Below are 19034 nucleotides of genomic sequence, written 5' to 3' on the forward strand. Positions count from 1 at the left end.
CATTTTCTTTTGCCTCCGTACACTGTGTAATGCAAAAATCAGAAGCGGACCCAAACAGCTGGCCCTGGTTGTTAAGCTCCTCAATAATCACACATTTATGATCCATGCTATGGCCATAAAAAAAAAAAATATATGGACAACTCCTTTAATACAGTCCCTCCACTTTCTAGTTATTAGATGGTATTGGCCTACTATCAGGAATCCTTCATATTTCTTAGTAAATGGTCATTAACTTTTGAACAAACTTTCATAAAACAATAGTACAGTACCAGCAAATCTTAAAAAAATTGTAACATCAGGGTTTTCTCTGCTAATTTTCACTTGCTTGCACCTCCCACTCTTGCCTCCCAGGCTTACCGTCAGTCTAAAATCTCTCTTGATCTTGCCTTACTATAGCAAAATGGACTGCAGCTTACACAATGCATCATATTATGTCTTTAAGTAAAGCTCCATAGAGATGCTGGTGCTAACTGACTGAAAGAGTAAGAATTAAGGAACAGATTCTCCTCTACTTTCTGTGTGCATTATGTGGACCACATCATATTAAGTAGTCTCCATCCAACTGGGTCAAGAACAACTTAAAAGTAGAGATGGCTCTTAAAAAAATCGGAAACTAGAGATTAGGTACGGTTTAACAAATTTCTAGAAATACTATATGGAACATGTTGACTGTGTCAAAAATATTTTGCTTCTGAACAAAACATTCCTGTTCATAAAACAAGCTTGAGCTTCGCCAGTGGAGGCCAGTTTTTTCATCAGTGGACACATTACCAATATAACAGGTTACCTGTTGAAGTAATTCATTGAAGTTCTATTATTATATTAATATGCAATTAAAACATACGCTGTTCATTAATTTTACTGACAAAGTCATATTAGAAAATCAATATAAATTATTTAATATGCATGTATATATTACATTGTTTAACTCTCAAAATATTTTGTAGTTTTAATAGAAATATTAATCACTGCTAGACAATCTGTATACTAATACAATGAGGTTCTGCATATTTGCAGTGCTAGGATGTTTTATCCTTCATCTTGAGTTCTTTAATACGCTGATTGTCTCATACATATATATAAGTATATGTATATATATGTATATTGTCATTGTGCTTTTGCATAATGCCCCTCTTGATGTAACGGCAGTTCAAATACAAAACCTGGACGATAAAGGTAAGCATGCTGGAGTACACAGGCAGACAACACGACCATGCACAAAATATAGAAAACAGTAACATCAACATGCGTATGTATGTAATGTTTCCCAGGAAGCAAAGATGTTGTCGTAAAGTCTTTTATAGTCATTTTTTCTTGAAAAAGTTTCTTCTGGTTTGAAAAAGAGCCAAGTGCAAAAATATAGTAGGTCACATTGTGCCCCATTTTGCTGTTTTTAATAATTTTTACAGCATGCATTCTGGTCTCTTCCAAGAAACGGTTCTGTGTTTGAAATACTGGATCAGTACTTGGAGGTTTTAGAGTTTATTGTTTCAGTGTTTTCCTTAACCACTGAAACAGCTCTTCCCTGTAAAGGAGTTGCCATCGTACATTGGCTTCTACAGTTTCCAGTGCTCGGGACATAGGGGCCACTGCTGTTCCAACTTTATGAAGTTGTATAAAATTCTTTAGCTGGAAAATAAAACACATAGAATGAACTGGTAAATTGGTAAGTATTGCTTTACACAATAAGAATTCTGACAACATATTCATTATCATATATCATAACATATTTTATGTATAGAAATGCTATATCCTTATATTCATTAGAAACTCTAACAATCTTTAGCATTATAGGTACAAAGTTAAGTGAACAGTTGCAGCACGGTTTAACTTTATTTTTTTTTCCAATGGCATTTGTTGTGTGACATTATGCTGCAGAATGTTATCAGATTCAATTTAACAACTGCGGCTACGTGGAAAATTTACTATTTTATACTTTTTTTTTTTTATAGATCAGGCAATGAATCCTTTTATTTTCTATTGGAATGAATGTGATGTTAAAGCACATTACAACTGATCATTTCCATCATGATCAGCTTTTTTTTTATGTCACTGAAGACAATAGAAGAGAAAATGACTTCATCAACAGTCTATTGATTCTATCAACAAACAACAAGCCTGTTATCATTAAACAAATAGTTGTGAAATTGCCTTAAAAATGTATGCCAAATGGATATGCCAAGGTACTTGTTATAAACAGCTTTCTATAAATGAATAATTTGAATATAAGAAATAATAATAATAATAATAATAATAATAATAACTTTATATAATGCCAAAATATTCCGCTGCACTTTACAAATCAGTGGACATATGAATGGACAATATAAGACATTACAATGTGACAAAGAGATTAACATATCAAACAATAGGAATGAGGGCCCTGCTCACAAGAGCGTACATTCTATGACGAAATAGAGACACAGAAGAGGTACAAGGGCCTGTTTGATACAATGGTCCAGCCATCTTTTACCAAATAAGGTCATATAACCGATACTGTATGAGTCCATCACCAGCTGGTATCTGTGAACAAACAGGATACTAAGTGCATGGATTGAAGTGTAACTTCTAGATGGAGAGGTCAGGATTGGAGGAATAGAGAAGAAAGGTAAACTTAGGATAAGAAGTGTTACTGTAGTGTTCGGAGGTGTAGAACAATGTGATCAGGTCATGTGATAAGACTGCCTAAACAAATGCAATTTTAGGACAGTTTTGAAGCTGATGTAGTTGGGCATTAAATGGATTGTTTGGAGTAAAGCATTCTAGAACACGGGTGCAGCTCGAGAAAAGTCTTGGAGACAGGAATGGGATGTTCAGATAACAGAAGATGTAAGTCTAAGACCATTGGCAGAATGGAGAGGACGGTGAGGGTGGTAGACAGTGACAAGGAAAGAAATGTAGGGAGGTGAAGTGCTATGGATGAAGGCCAATAGAGCAGAGTACAGTAAAGAGAAGTTAGTGGTATGCAGTGTGAAACACTGCTGAAAGATCCAGAAGAATAAGTAGTGAATAGTTTAGAAACGTTATAATTAGAGATGAGCGAACACTAAAATGTTCGAGGTTCGAAATTCGATTCGAACAGCCGCTCAATGTTCGTGTGTTCGAACGGGTTTCGAACCCCATTATAGTCTATGGGGAACAGATACTCGTTAAGGGGGAAACCCAAATCCGTGTCTGGAGGGTCACCAAGTCCACTATGACACCCCAGGAAATGATGCCAACACCTCTGGAATGACACTGGGACAGCAGGGGAAGCATGTCTGGGGGCATCTAACACACCAAAGACCCTCTATTACCCCAACATCACAGCCTAACAACTACACACTTTACACACTCAATACCACCTCTCTGACAGTAGGAAAACACCTTGAAACATGTGTATTTGGCACTTGCAGTGAGGAGAGCTTGTCACCAGCAGTGAATTTGGCCCTTGTAGTAAGTTGAGGTTGGCACCAACATTTGTTTTGAAAATCAGGGTGGATTGAGCCTCTAACCAGCAGAGTTTGGGCAAATTCATGGTGGAGGGAGCCTCTAAACACCCCAGTTTGGGCAAATTCATGGTGGAGGGAGCCTCTAAAAACCCCAGTTTGGACCAATTCATGGTGGAGGGAGCCTCTAACCAGCCCAGTGTGGGCAAATTCATGGTGGAGGGAGCCTCTAAAAAACCCAGTTTGGACCAATTCATGGTGGAGGGAGCCTCTAACCAGCCCAGTTTGGGCAAATTCATGGTGGAGGGAGCCTCTAAAAACCCCAGTTTGGACCAATTCATGGTGGAGGGAGCCTCTAAAAAACCCAGTTTGGACCAATTCATGGTGGAGGGAGCCTCTAACCAGACCAGTTTGGACCAATTAATGGTGGAGGGAGCCTCTAAACAGCCAAGTTTGGACCAATTAATGGTGGAGGGAGCCGCTAAACAGCCCAGTTTGGACCAATTCATGGTGGAGGGAGCCTCTAACCAGCCCAGTTTGGACCAATTAATGGTGGAGGGAGCCTCTAAACAGCCAAGTTTGGACCAATTAATGGTGGAGGGAGCCGCTAAACAGCCCAGTTTGGACCAATTCATGGTGGAGGGAGCCTCTAAAAACCCCAGTTTGGACCAATTCATGGTGGAGGGAGCCTCTAAAAAACCCAGTTTGGACCAATTCATGGTGGAGGGAGCCTCTAAACAGCCCAGTTTGGGCAAATTCATGGTGGAGGGAGCCTCTAACCAGCCCAGTTTGGACCAATTCATGGTGGAGGGAGCCTCTAACCAGCCCAGTTTGGGCAAATTCATGGTGGAGGGAGCCTCTAAACAGCCCAGTTTGGACCAATTCATGGTGGAGGGAGCCTCTAAAAAACCCAGTTTGGACCAATTCATGGTGGAGGGAGCCTCTAAACAGCCCAGTTTGGGCAAATTCATGGTGGAGGGAGCCTCTAACCAGCCCAGTTTGGACCAATTCATGGTGGAGGGAGCCTCTAAACAGCCAAGTTTTGGGAAATTCATGGTGGAGGGAGCCTCTAACCAGCCCAGTTTGGACCAATTCATGGTGGAGGGAGCCTCTAACCAGCCCAGTTTGGGCAAATTCATGGTGGAGGGAGCCTCTAACCAGCCCAGTTTGGGCAAATTCATGGTGGAGGGAGCCTCTAAACAGCCCAGTTTGGACCAATTCATGGTGGAGGGAGCCTCTAACCAGCCCAGTTTGGACCAATTCATGGTGGAGGGAGCCTCTAAAAACCCCAGTTTGGACCAATTCATGGTGGAGGGAGCCTCTAACCAGCCCAGTTTGGGCAAATTCATGGTGGAGGGAGCCTCTAAACAGCCCAGTTTGGGCACATTCATGGTGGAGGGAGCCTCTAACCAGCCCAGTTTGGACCAATTAATGGTGGAGGGAGCCGCTAAACAGCCCAGTTTGGACCAATTCATGGTGGAGGGAGCCTCTAAAAACCCCAGTTTGGACCAATTCATGGTGGAGGGAGCCTCTAAAAAACCCAGTTTGGACCGATTCATGGTGGAGGGAGCCTCTAACCAGCCCAGTTTGGACCAATTAATGGTGGAGGGAGCCTCTAAACAGCCAAGTTTGGACCAATTCATGGTGGAGGGAGCCTCTAAAAACCCCAGTTTGGACCAATTCATGGTGGAGGGAGCCTCTAACCAGCCCAGTTTGGGCAAATTCATGGTGGAGGGAGCCTCTAAACAGCCCAGTTTGGGCACATTCATGGTGGAGGGAGCCTCTAACCAGCCCAGTTTGGACCAATTAATGGTGGAGGGAGCCGCTAAACAGCCCAGTTTGGACCAATTCATGGTGGAGGGAGCCTCTAAAAACCCCAGTTTGGACCAATTCATGGTGGAGGGAGCCTCTAAAAAACCCAGTTTGGACCAATTCATGGTGGAGGGAGCCTCTAACCAGCCCAGTTTGGACCAATTAATGGTGGAGGGAGCCTCTAAACAGCCAAGTTTGGACCAATTCATGGTGGAGGGAGCCTCTAAAAAACCCAGTTTGGACCAATTCATGGTGGAGGGAGCCTCTAACCAGCCCAGTTTGGGCAAATTCATGGTGGAGGGAGCCTCTAAACAGCCCAGTTTGGGCAAATTCATGGTGGAGGGAGCCTCTAACCAGCCCAGTTTGGACCAATTAATGGTGGAGGGAGCCGCTAACCAGCCCAGTTTGGACCAATTAATGGTGGAGGGAGCCTCTAAACAGCCAAGTTTGGACCAATTAATGGTGGAGGGAGCCGCTAAACAGCCCAGTTTGGACCAATTCATGGTGGAGGGAGCCTCTAAAAACTCCAGTTTGGACCAATTCATGGTGGAGGGAGCCTCTAAAAAACCCAGTTTGGACCAATTCATGGTGGAGGGAGCCTCTAACCAGCCCAGTTTGGACCAATTAATGGTGGAGGGAGCCTCTAAACAGCCAAGTTTGGACCAATTAATGGTGGAGGGAGCCGCTAAACAGCCCAGTTTGGACCAATTCATGGTGGAGGGAGCCTCTAACCAGCCCAGTTTGGACCAATTAATGGTGGAGGGAGCCTCTAAACAGCCAAGTTTGGACCAATTAATGGTGGAGGGAGCCGCTAAACAGCCCAGTTTGGACCAATTCATGGTGGAGGGAGCCTCTAAAAACCCCAGTTTGGACCAATTCATGGTGGAGGGAGCCTCTAAACAGCCCAGTTTGGGCAAATTCATGGTGGAGGGAGCCTCTAACCAGCAGAGTTGGTGGAAATCAGGGTGGAGGGAGCCTCTAACCAGCAGAGTTGGGGGAAATCAGGGTGGAGGGAGCCTAGTATTAGCAGAATTGTGCAACGCTTATGGTGGATGAGTATGAGGATGCGGAGGAATTGGAGAGGTTGAGTACAGACATGGAGTTTCATGTTGGGGTGCTTTACACAGGTGGGCACAAAAATGACGGCTCTACCCAGTGGTGGTTCATTTTTATCAAAGTGAGCCGGTCGGCACTCTCAGCTGACAGACGGGTGCGCTTGTCAGTGATGATGCCACCGGCTGCACTGAACACCCTCTCAGATAGGATGCTGGCGGCAGGACAGGACAGCACCTCCAAGGCATATAGGGCAAGTTCAAGCCACAGGTCCAACTTCGACACCCAATACGTGTAGGGCGCAGAGGGGTTGGAGAGGACAGGGCTGTGGTCGGAAAGGTATTCCCGCAACATGCGCCTATACTTCTCACGCCTGGTGACACTAGGACCCTCCGTGGCGGCACTTTGGCGAGGGGGTGCCATCAAGGTGTCCCAGACCTTAGACAGTGTGCCCCTCGTTTGTGTGGACCGGTGAGAACTTGGTTGCCTACTGGAGGAACTGCCCTCCCTGCCGCCAACGTCACATGCTGGAAACATCTCCATCATATTCTGCACCAATTGCCTGTGGCAAGCATTGATGCGATTGGCCCTCCCCTCTACCGGAATAAAAGACGAGATGTTGTTTTTATACCGGGGGTCAAGGATAGCAAAGATCCAGTACTGGTTGTCCTCCATGATTTTGACAATACGCTTGTCGGTTGTAAAGCACCCCAACATGAACTCAGCCATGTCTGCCACAGTGTTAGTTGGCATGACTCCTCTGGCCCCACCGGAAAGTTCAATCTCCATTTCCTCCTCATCCTCCATGTCTACCCATCCGCGCTGCAACAATGGGACGATTCGAAGTTGCCCGGAAGCCTCCTGTATCACCATCACATCATCGGACAACTCTTCTTCCTCCTCCTCCTCCTCCTCCTCCTCCATTAAACGCAGTGAAGCGGACAGATGTGTGGACCTACTCTCCAGCTGTGACGGATCGGATGCTATCCCTAACTCCTCTGTGTGATCTGAGTTATCCCTGATGTCAATCAGGGATTCTCTCAGAACACACAAGAGCGGGATTGTAAGGCTCACCATCGCATCCTCAGAGCTCACCCTCCTTGTGGACTCCTCAAAGACCCGTAGGATGTCACAAAGGTCTCTCATCCATGGCCACTCATGGATGTGAAACTGAGGCAGCTGACTTTGTGGCACCCTAGGGTTTTGTAGCTGGTATTCCATCAAAGGTCTCTGCTGCTCAACCACTCTATTCAACATCTGAAACGTTGAGTTCCAGCGTGTGGGGACGTCGCACAAAAGCCGGTGTTGTGGCACATGCAGGCATTGCTGGAGAGATTTTAAGCTAGCAGCGGCTACTGTCGACTTGCGAAAGTGGGCGCACATGCGCCGCACTTTCACCAGTAGCTCTGGAACATTGGGGTAGCTCTTTAGGAAACGTTGCACCACTAGGTTGAAGACGTGGGCCAGGCATGGAACATGTTGGAGTCCGGCAAGCTCCAGAGCTGCTACCAGGTTCCGGCCGTTATCACAAACGACCATGCCTGGGCCCAGGTGCAGCGGCTCAAACCATATTGCCGTCTCATCGAGGAGGGCATCCCTCACCTCGGAGGCAGTGTGCTGTCTGTCCCCCAAGCTGATCAGCTTCAGCACAGCCTGCTGACGTCTACCAACGCCAGTGCTGCAATGTTTCCAACTCGTAGCTGGGGTCAATCTAACAGCGGAGGAGGAGGCGGTGGCGGAGGAGGAGGCGGTGGCGGAGGAGGAGGCGGTAGAGGAGGAGGAGGAGGGGGGTGTTCTTCTCGTGTCCCTGCCAGGAATGTTAGGCGGGGAGACGAGGTACACCGGGCCAGTTTGGGAAGCAGTCCCAGCCTCAACTACATTCACCCAGTGTGCCGTCAGTGAAATGTAGCGTCCCTGTCCGCATGCACTTGTCCACGCGTCGGTGGTCAAGTGGACCTTTGTGCAAAGCGCGGAACTAAGGGCCCGCCTGATGTTGAGTGACACGTGCTGGTGCAAGGCGGGGACGGCACACCGGGAGAAGTAGTGACGGCTAGGGACGGCATAGCGAGGTGCCGCAGTTGCCATCAGGTCCAGGAAGGCGGGAGTTTCAACAAGCCGGAACGCCAACATCTCCTGGGCCAGCAGTTTAGCGATGTTGGCGTTCAAGGCTTGCGCGTGTGGGTGGTTAGCAGTGTATTTCTGCCGCCGCTCCAATGTCTGAGAGATGGTGGGTTGTTGTAAAGAAACGCCTGATGGTGCCTTTGATGGTGCAGGAGAAGGAGATAAGACAGGACCAGGGGAGGATGAGGTAGAAGTCAACAAAGTGGCGGAGGCAGATGAAGTGGTGTCCTGGCTCGTCCTCTGGAGTGCATCGCCAGCACAGTCAGCAGTGGCAGTGGCAGAGGCAGAGGCAGTGGCAGAGGCAGTGGCAGTGGCGTGAACGGCAGGCGGCCTTTGTCCTGCCGTTGCTGCCTTCCACTGATTCCAGTGCTTGGATTCCAAATGACGGCGCATTGAAGTGGTGGACAGGTTGCTCTTCTCAGAGCCCCTAATCAATTTCGAGAGGCAAATTGTGCAGACAACACTATATCTGTCCTCGGCGCATTCCTTGAAAAAACTCCACACCTTCGAGAAACGTGCCCTCGAGGTGGGAGTTTTTCGGGGCTGGGTACGAACTGGAACATCTTGGGAGATTCCGGGTGTGGCCTGGCTTCGCCTAAGCTGCTGACCTCTGCCTCTGCCTCTAGCTACCCTTTTTGGTGCTGCACCTGCCTCAACATCCACACTACTTTCCCCGCTTGACATCCCCCCTGTCCAGGTCGGGTCAGTGTCCTCATCATCCACCACTTCCTCTTCCAACTCCTGTCTCATCTCCTCCTCCCGCACAATGCGCCGGTCAACTGGATGCCCTGACGGCAACTGCGTCACATCATCGTCGATGAGGGTGGGTTGCTGGTCATCCACCACCAAATCGAACGGAGATGGAGGAGACTCTAGTGTTTGAGCATCTGGACACAGATGCTCCTCTGTTAGGTTCGTGGAATCGTGACGTGGAGAGGCAGGTTGAGGGACAATGAAAGGAGCGGAGAACAGCTCTGGGGAGCAGGGACAGTTTGGGTTATTGTTCTGTAAAGCTTCGGAATTTTGGGAGGAAGGAAGACAAGACTGTTGGGTAATAGGAGGAGAGGAGGCAGAGTCTGACTGGCTGCTGGACAATGTGCTGTAAGCGTTCTCTGACAGCCATTGCAAGACCTGTTCCTGGTTCTCGGGCCTACTAAGGTTTGTACCCTGCAGTTTAGTTAATGTGGCAAGCAACCCTGGCACTGTGGAGTGGCGCAATGCTTGCTGCCCCACAGGAGTAGGCACGGGACGCCCTGTGGCTTCACTGCTACCTTGCTCCCCAGAACCATTCCCCCGACCTCGCCCACGGCCTCGTCCACGTCCCTTTCCGGGAGCCTTGCGCATTTTGAATTCCTAGTTAGAAATTGGCACTGTATACCAGTAGTAAAAATTGTGGGTGCACGTAACCCCAATATATTCTTTGAATTCCCAGTCAGACACTGGCACTATATGGCAGTAGCAAGAAATGAGGGTATTTGTATTCCCAATATATTCTTTGAATTCCCAGTCAGACAATGGCACTGTATACCAGTAGTAAAAATTGTGGGTGCACGTAACCCCAATATATTCTTTGAATTACCAGTCAGAAACTGGCACTATATGGCAGTAGCAAGAAATGAGGGTATTTATAACCCCAATATATTCTTTGAATTCCCAGTCAGACAATGGCACTGTATACCAGTAGTAAAAATTGTGGGTGCACGTAACCCCAATATATTCTTTGAATTACCAGTCAGAAACTGGCACTATATGGCAGTAGCAAGAAATGAGGGTATTTATAACCCCAATATATTCTTTGAATTCCCAGTCAGACAATGGCACTGTATACCAGTAGTAAAAATTGTGGGTGCACGTAACCCCAATATATTCTTTGAATTACCAGTCAGAAACTGGCACTATATGGCAGTAGCAAGAAATGAGGGTATTTGTATTCCCAATATATTCTTTGAATTCCCAGTCAGACAATGGCACTGTATACCAGTAGTAAAAATTGTGGGTGCACGTAACCACAATATATTCTTTGAATTCCCAGTCAGACACTGGCACTATATGGCAGTAGCAAGAAATGAGGGTATTTGTATTCCCAATATATTCTTTGAATTCCCAGTCAGACAATGGCACTGTATACCAGTAGTAAAAATTGTGGGTGCACGTAACCCCAATATATTCTTTGAATTACCAGTCAGAAACTGGCACTATATGGCAGTAGCAAGAAATGAGGGTATTTGTATTCCCAATATATTCTTTGAATTCCCAGTCAGACAATGGCACTGTATACCAGTAGTAAAAATTGTGGGTGCACGTAACCACAATATATTCTTTGAATTTCCAGTCAGAAACTGGCACTATATGGCAGTAGCAAGAAATGAGGGTATTTGTATTCCCAATATATTCTTTGAATTCCCAGTCAGACAATGGTACTGTATACCAGTAGTAAAAATTGTGGGTGCACGTAACCCCAATATATTCTTTGAATTACCAGTCAGAAACTGGCACTATATGGCAGTAGCAAGAAATGAGGGTATTTATAACCCCAATATATTCTTTGAATTCCCAGTCAGACAATGGCACTGTATACCAGTAGTAAAAATTGTGGGTGCACGTAACCCCAATATATTCTTTGAATTCCCAGTCAGACACTGGCACTATATGGCAGTAGCAAGAAATGAGGGTATTTGTATTCCCAATATATTCTTTGAATTCCCAGTCAGACAATGGCACTGTATACCAGTAGTAAAAATTGTGGGTGCACGTAACCACAATATATTCTTTGAATTACCAGTCAGAAACTGGCACTATATGGCAGTAGCAAGAAATGAGGGTATTTATAACCCCAATATATTCTTTGAATTCCCAGTCAGACAATGGCACTGTATACCAGTAGTAAAAATTGTGGGTGCATGTAACCCCAATATATTCTTTGAATTCCCAGTCAGACACTGGCACTATATGGCAGTAGCAAGAAATGAGGGTATTTGTATTCCCAATATATTCTTTGAATTCCCAGTCAGACAATGGCACTGTATACCAGTAGTAAAAATTGTGGGTGCACGTAACCACAATATATTCTTTGAATTACCAGTCAGAAACTGGCACTATATGGCAGTAGCAAGAAATGAGGGTATTTATAACCCCAATATATTCTTTGAATTCCCAGTCAGACAATGGCACTGTATACCAGTAGTAAAAATTGTGGGTGCACATAACCCCAATATATTCTTTGAATTCCCAGTCAGACACTGGCACTATATGGCAGTAGCAAGAAATGAGGGTATTTGTATTCCCAATATATTCTTTGAATTCCCAGTCAGACAATGGCACTGTATACCAGTAGTAAAAATTGTGGGTGCACGTAACCACAATATATTCTTTGAATTACCAGTCAGAAACTGGCACTATATGGCAGTAGCAAGAAATGAGGGTATTTGTATTCCCAATATATTCTTTGAATTCCCAGTCAGACAATGGCACTGTATACCAGTAGTAAAAATTGTGGGTGCACGTAACCCCAATATATTCTTTGAATTCCCAGTCAGACACTGGCACTATATGGCAGTAGCAAGAAATGAGGGTATTTGTATTCCCAATATATTCTTTGAATTCCCAGTCAGACAATGGCACTGTATACCAGTAGTAAAAATTGTGGGTGCACGTAACCCCAATATATTCTTTGAATTCCCAGTCAGACACTGGCACTATATGGCAGTAGCAAGAAATGAGGGTATTTGTATTCCCAATATATTCTTTGAATTCCCAGTCAGACAATGGCACTGTATACCAGTAGTAAAAATTGTGGGTGCACGTAACCACAATATATTCTTTGAATTCCCAGTCAGACACTGGCACTATATGGCAGTAGCAAGAAATGAGGGTATTTGTATTCCCAATATATTCTTTGAATTCCCAGTCAGACAATGGCACTGTATACCAGTAGTAAAAATTGTGGGTGCACGTAACCCCAATATATTCTTTGAATTACCAGTCAGAAACTGGCACTATATGGCAGTAGCAAGAAATGAGGGTATTTGTATTCCCAATATATTCTTTGAATTCCCAGTCAGACAATGGCACTGTATACCAGTAGTAAAAATTGTGGGTGCACGTAACCACAATATATTCTTTGAATTACCAGTCAGAAACTGGCACTATATGGCAGTAGCAAGAAATGAGGGTATTTGTATTCCCAATATATTCTTTGAATTCCCAGTCAGACAATGGCACTGTATACCAGTAGTAAAAATTGTGGGTGCACGTAACCCCAATATATTCTTTGAATTCCCAGTCAGACACTGGCACTATATGGCAGTAGCAAGAAATGAGGGTATTTGTATTCCCAATATATTCTTTGAATTCCCAGTCAGACAATGGCACTGTATACCAGTAGTAAAAATTGTGGGTGCACGTAACCACAATATATTCTTTGAATTACCAGTCAGAAACTGGCACTATATGGCAGTAGCAAGAAATGAGGGTATTTATAACCCCAATATATTCTTTGAATTCCCAGTCAGACAATGGCACTGTATACCAGTAGTAAAAATTGTGGGTGCACGTAACCCCAATATATTCTTTGAATTACCAGTCAGAAACTGGCACTATATGGCAGTAGCAAGAAATGAGGGTATTTATAACCCCAATATATTCTTTGAATTCCCAGTCAGACAATGGCACTGTATACCAGTAGTAAAAATTGTGGGTGTATATAGCCCCAATTCTATTGCTAGGGGACTTGCAGGGTATTTCTGGGGTGAAGGTGGGGGGGCACACCGTTGGAACGGGTATCGGGGTATATATCGGGTATACGGGAATACACTGACAGTGTATTCCATTCAGGATCCTGGGAAAGCTGGGTTGTGGCGATTGAGCCCGTCAGTGCCACGTTACACTGACAAGCTTCTCCCTGGAATTTAGCTCTTATAAGAGCTGTTGGTTGTCTTCTCCTTCCTATCCTAGCCTGTCCCTGCCTACCCAGAATCTAAGCCCTAGCTAGCTGGACGGAAACCTCCGTCCTCGGTGAATTGCAAGCTCAGAATGACGCGAACCTGGGCGGCGCTGTTCTTTTAAATTAGAGGTCACATGTTTTCGGCAGCCAATGGGTTTTGCCTACTTTTCTCAACGTCACCGGTGTCGTAGTTCCTGTCCCACCTACCCTGCGCTGTTATTGGAGCAAAAAAGGCGCCAGGGAAGGTGGGAGGGGAATCGAGTAATGGCGCACTTTACCTCGCGGTGTTCGATTCGATTCGAACATGCCGAACAGCCTAATATCCGATCGAACATGAGTTCGATAGAACACTGTTCGCTCATCTCTAGTTATAATACATCTTATTAAATAGATGTTTCCTTCTCTCCCTATTAAGCTGTTCTCCTCCTCCTTATCCCCAATCTGACTGCTTGTTTACATAAGATTTAGCATCCAAGACAGACTTCTATGGAGGAAGTATAGAGAAAGGAGGCAGCAGTAGATTGTTGCTAGTTAATTGATTTATTGTTACATTCTGTGATCCCATAGCCTGTTATCTGCAAACCTAGCAGTGTTAAAAGAGCTCAGAGTGCAGCAGCACTTGTTTGAGTGTCTTTGCTAGCATCTTCATCTTCTCCCCTTCCCCTTTATTTACTAATATGTGGAAAGTAACACAGTCTGAAAAGTGGAGAAGAGAACATAAGATATATCACAAACTTTCTTATAGTCTCCTGAACTATTAATTCATGAAATCGTGTTTATAACTGGAGGAATGTTTTATGCCATAGGCAAAAACTGATGTTTCAGACATTTGTCTTTCATAAAAAGTGTTTTGAAAATTTCTATGCTTTACCAAATACACTGAAATGCATTATGTGTGGACAAATATTAGGCTCAAACACATAAAAACACCCTATATGTAAAGACATTTATATTTTTCATTATTTAGGATTGAACTGCGAATAAAAGCTACATACAACTACAGTAACAAGCTGAACTGTTTATATATATATATATATATATATATATATATATATATACATATTTATGCAGATAAATAATATTGGGCCCAATCAAGAAGGGAATCTCGAGCTGTGGACCCTGCGACTCAATCAGCTGCAGAATCCACGGCGAGATCGAGCAGGACACTCCTTTTTTCCACGTCCTGCTGCGATCTCTGCCTCCCATTGAAAACAATGGGAGGCGGATTCCTGGAGGAATCTGCTACAGATTTGGGGGTGAAATTCCTCTATGTGAACAGACCCAAATACTATAAATGTAACAGTACAATAGGATTAGTAATAATACTTCACTACATACTATAAATAACATACAAGTCACTTGACGTTTGCTTTAGATGAATAAACCTTTACTGTGTTTAATGAGTTGAAGAATAATATAAAACACAGTACGAGTTCAGTCTAAATAAATACAAGTACACATCTAAATATGTCCTAATTGCTAATAAATGGAAGAAATGAACTTCACAATGTAATTGCGAGCATGTGGTGATATGGTGAGAATAAGTTACATGTTGATTTACCTATCATAACATGCATTTACAAGCTATTTGTGAGTAATTTATAAGGTAATTGGGATTCCAGAGCATCTATTCATTGCCTACAAGAGCTTATAATAGAAACAATGACTCTATCAGTTTTTCAGTCATTTACACACAAAAGTCATTGGAACAATGGATAAAAAAAAACATATTATACAATTGCTAATAAACAAACTGTTATGATTCAGAATTTCACAGACGGAATGTTGAAAAGTGTATGTTTTTTTCTTTTACAGGCATGAAGCGCACAGCACGATTATTCAGCATGGTAAATAAGTGTTCAGCTGAAACAGGTGCAAAATTATTGCATATTGAGCAGTTCTTACAATTGCATTGAAAGAAAGCCCATGTTTTATTTTCACTGGATTTACTTAAAGGTTTTATACATCTTTTTTATATTAAAAAAAATCTGAAGTTTCCCATACCTCATTTAGTTCTTCCTCTGTATTAAGAAATTCTGTTACTCCACTAATAAGTTTTGAATTCATAAATAATGCTTCCCCGTACCTAAAACGATAGATTATAATTCTTACAATGTAAACAGTAATACACTACAATCATTTTAAAAGGCGAGCCTTGTCACGGACACAGAAAAAGGTTCATTTGCCAATTTTGAAATTTAAGAATTTATTTCACCAATTTTTCAGACAGCCAAAGACATGTACTATATGCTACATAAAAAAAAAAACAGTGATGAAATGCATAAAATTGGGTCAATATTATACTTTTGGTTTCATGTGAGAGGCAAATATGGCTCTGTATTAGCCCAGATTGAATTTATCTTTATTCGCAACCTTTGTTTTCCCTACACAACAGATTGGATAACATGTACAAAATCTAAATTTACATAATTTTTTTTTCCAATCTGGATGTTAAATTCTGGATGTTAATTTTCACATATCTTTAGTCTGCCTAGTAACTTTGTACCACCTTGTAGCTGGCTTACTTTGAGCCAGAATTTTAGAAATATAATCTTGGCACATATTTGTGTCATTATGGCACATTTAACCTATGTACCTTTTTCGCATATGTGTTTGGCAAGTCGGAAATTTTTATCTCAAGCTAGTTTTTCCAAAATATGCCACACTGTGGCAAAAATTCACCACTTTTACACTAGTATTGTAACCACAATAGAAAATCAAGGCCACAGATGTTTTTTTTTTTTTTTTTATATGGCTAATATGAAATCTGACTGAACATGTTGTAGATGTTTCAATGGGTGAAATTTAGTTACCTTTAATCAATAGCGGAGACTAAATCTAGACTTTTTATCACAATGCACAAATTTGCTCTGAAATTGCTGTCCATAGGAAAAGCATTGTATTGGAGTAATTTAATTTCTAGCGAAAAATTACTGTTAAATCACTGCAAACACATAAGAAGCAAGCTGAGGTACAGGCTGAGTGTACACTGCACTTTTCTACTAAACATTTGTATGCAGAGAGGAGTGCATATGGCGGTCGTCTCTGTACCAGCACCACATTGGTTTGAAAACAAATAACCAGTTACAATTTTCCTTCTTCCTGATTCAAAGTATAAGAGATGTTAAATTACAACTCAAAACCATTCTTAGCAAAAGGATTCAGAGTGCCCTATAGTAGACCCAGACCTCATTTTATAGGTTTGCCAATAAACTGGGCAAGATACTCGCCAAAATTGTGCAGGTGTAGCAATCCATTAATACAATTTCTTCTGCTGGAGATGCCTCAGGGTCGGTTACCTCCAACCTAAATAAGATCTATTCTATCTTTTATACCTACTAGTGATATTCTAATACTCAAGGGGTCCTGGAGGATGCCATATCTCAGTTTTTAGATAACATTTGATTACAAAAACCTTTGGTAAAAATTCCACTCCAACCACAAAGGATACAAATCGACTCCAATATATAAATATAAAATGTAACTTTTATTGTTGTCCATAACAAATAAAAAGTTACATTGTAACTTAGAAAATTTGTTGCATAATGCATTATGCAATTTTATTTTTATATATTGGAGTCAATTTGGATCCTTCCTGGTTGGAGTGGAATTTTTACCAAAGGTTTTTGTATTCACCACTGGCTTGAGTCCACACAGTCCTTTCTCATCTCCCAGGATTGAGGATTTTATTGAACTTATATGGTGAGCTGAAAATTATATGTTTCTATCTCTAATAACATTTGATTACCCGTTTAAGCAACCTATTACTAGTGAAGAGATTAAATTTACCATTACGTCTCACAAATAAAAAGGCCCCTGGCTTACATGGACTGACAGTTATCTACTATAAAGCTTTTCTACCCATATTGACCCCATATATTACTGCCTATTGTAATTCTTTATTGCAGGATAAACAAATGTGTCCAGAATTCTATTTTGCCCAGGTGACTGTTATACTGAAGCCGAAGTGAGACCTCCTGGAAGCTAAGAATTTGCTCTCCATATCCTTGTTAGACCTAGAATTAAAGCTCTATGTTCCCCTACTTGCATGGCATATCAGTAGACTCCTACCCAACCTAATACACAGGGACCAGGTAGGTCTATAATATTAGAAAAGCCCTAGATATTAATCAGCTAATACTCATAAGAAACCCCAACTAGCCTTAGACTTTGATATTGAAAAGGTATTTGATAATGTCCTATGGCCTTATAATCCAAAGGATGATGGAGGATCTTAATCAGTGGTCATCCCCATCTCTCTTATGACTTGCAAGGGTACACTCCATTAAAATGGTTAGCTTCCCTAGATTCCATCCTCCAGCTTTAGATGTATTCGTTCCAGGATCTCACAATTCATTTGGAATAATAAACCTCCAAGAATTTTGAGAAATACTATATTTCTCCATAGAAGATTTGGAGGGATGTCCATCATTATAAAATGCTCAAATGGCACAAATGTCTACCATTTCAGCTTCAGCTGATGCACCACTGTATGTCTCCAGTCAGTCTCACCTACCCTTCCCTTATACTCTGCCAGGATTGCTTCAGGCCACTCCCGATTTGTGTTTCCCATGACATTCTCTTTTCAATCCATTTCCAATTTAAATTGCAGTCTAACCCCTCAATATCTCACCAATGTTTCTGCTGGGGTCGGAGGCAGACTTGTTCTGCTGCTAGTTCCAGAGAGTTATTTTCAATCTTAGGCTAAGGCCCCACTTAATGAAATGCAGCAAAAAAAATTGTCTTTATCTGCAGCATTGTTCATCACATTTTGACAGAGTTTTCCTCTGCAGACTTTCTGCCCTTATTATAGCTGTACAGAAATTGCCAGCGTTTCCGCAGATATACTTGACTTGTTGCAATTTTTGAAAATGCAACTTTTCCGCTGTAAATTTTTTCTGCAATGTATGTATGGGATTAGCCAGAATTCTATCCATTTTGCAGGTACTATAAAATACTGAGTATTTTCAAGATGATGCTTCAGCCTCAGTTGTTTCCATCAAGGCGGGAGAGTGATATTTTGGACTAAGTTGTATAAGACATATAACTGCCCTGGAGGAGAACACTAGAGCTACACAGATCTTGCATTTTGTTGCCCCACTATTGAATACTGGCACACATCCATGCCACCTATGATGGTCCCACTATCATGACATTCTCTCCAGGTGCAGTTAGCCTTAAAGGTGTTTCATAGAGCATACCACAGCTTGTTTGCATCAAATATTCACAACTGTTTTTGACAGATGTTTTAGAGGATGCAACATATTAGGTGATATGAAACAGATTTGATGGACATGTCCATTGGTTCACTCCCTATGGCAAGTTGCATAGAATACTGTTCTCTATTCTCCCTAAATAGTTTCCTCTCACCTAGTCTGTTATGCTCCTAGATGACAGACCTTGGACTTTACTAACACATCTTACTTTCTATTTCAATACATTACCCAAGCCACCAAGATACATATTTCAGTGCAATGGCTCTCTCTTTCAGATGGTTAAAGATGGCATTAACCTAATATTTTTTTAATCAAATATAGCAGTGGTTACAACAGTCTTTTTTAACCATTTTCATGGAATCTGGGACCCATAGCTCCACTGTAATTTCTCGCTGTTGCTCTTGATGTTTATATGATTAAGTCACTTTAGCAAAACATACAATCCCTGACAGAAGTTCTGTC

The 19034-nt window shown here is 42.6% G+C and overlaps 1 protein-coding gene across 1 annotated transcript in view; it reads right to left on the reverse strand.

Annotated features, from left to right (window-relative positions):
- Positions 1–934: 934 nt before the first annotated feature.
- The window catches only part of TRHDE (thyrotropin releasing hormone degrading enzyme), a 498184-nt gene continuing 480084 nt past the window's right edge, over positions 935–19034 (reverse strand). Inside the window, exons 18-19 of the mRNA XM_075274325.1 lie at positions 15361–15442; positions 935–1629 (exon numbers count right to left, since the gene is read on the reverse strand). Coding sequence (XP_075130426.1) covers positions 1483–1629; positions 15361–15442 — 229 coding nt within the window. The 3' untranslated portion in view covers positions 935–1482. The remainder of the gene's footprint in view (positions 1630–15360; positions 15443–19034) is intronic.

This window comes from Leptodactylus fuscus, chromosome 5, assembly GCF_031893055.1.
Source record: "Leptodactylus fuscus isolate aLepFus1 chromosome 5, aLepFus1.hap2, whole genome shotgun sequence".
Lineage (NCBI taxonomy): Eukaryota > Metazoa > Chordata > Amphibia > Anura > Leptodactylidae > Leptodactylus > Leptodactylus fuscus.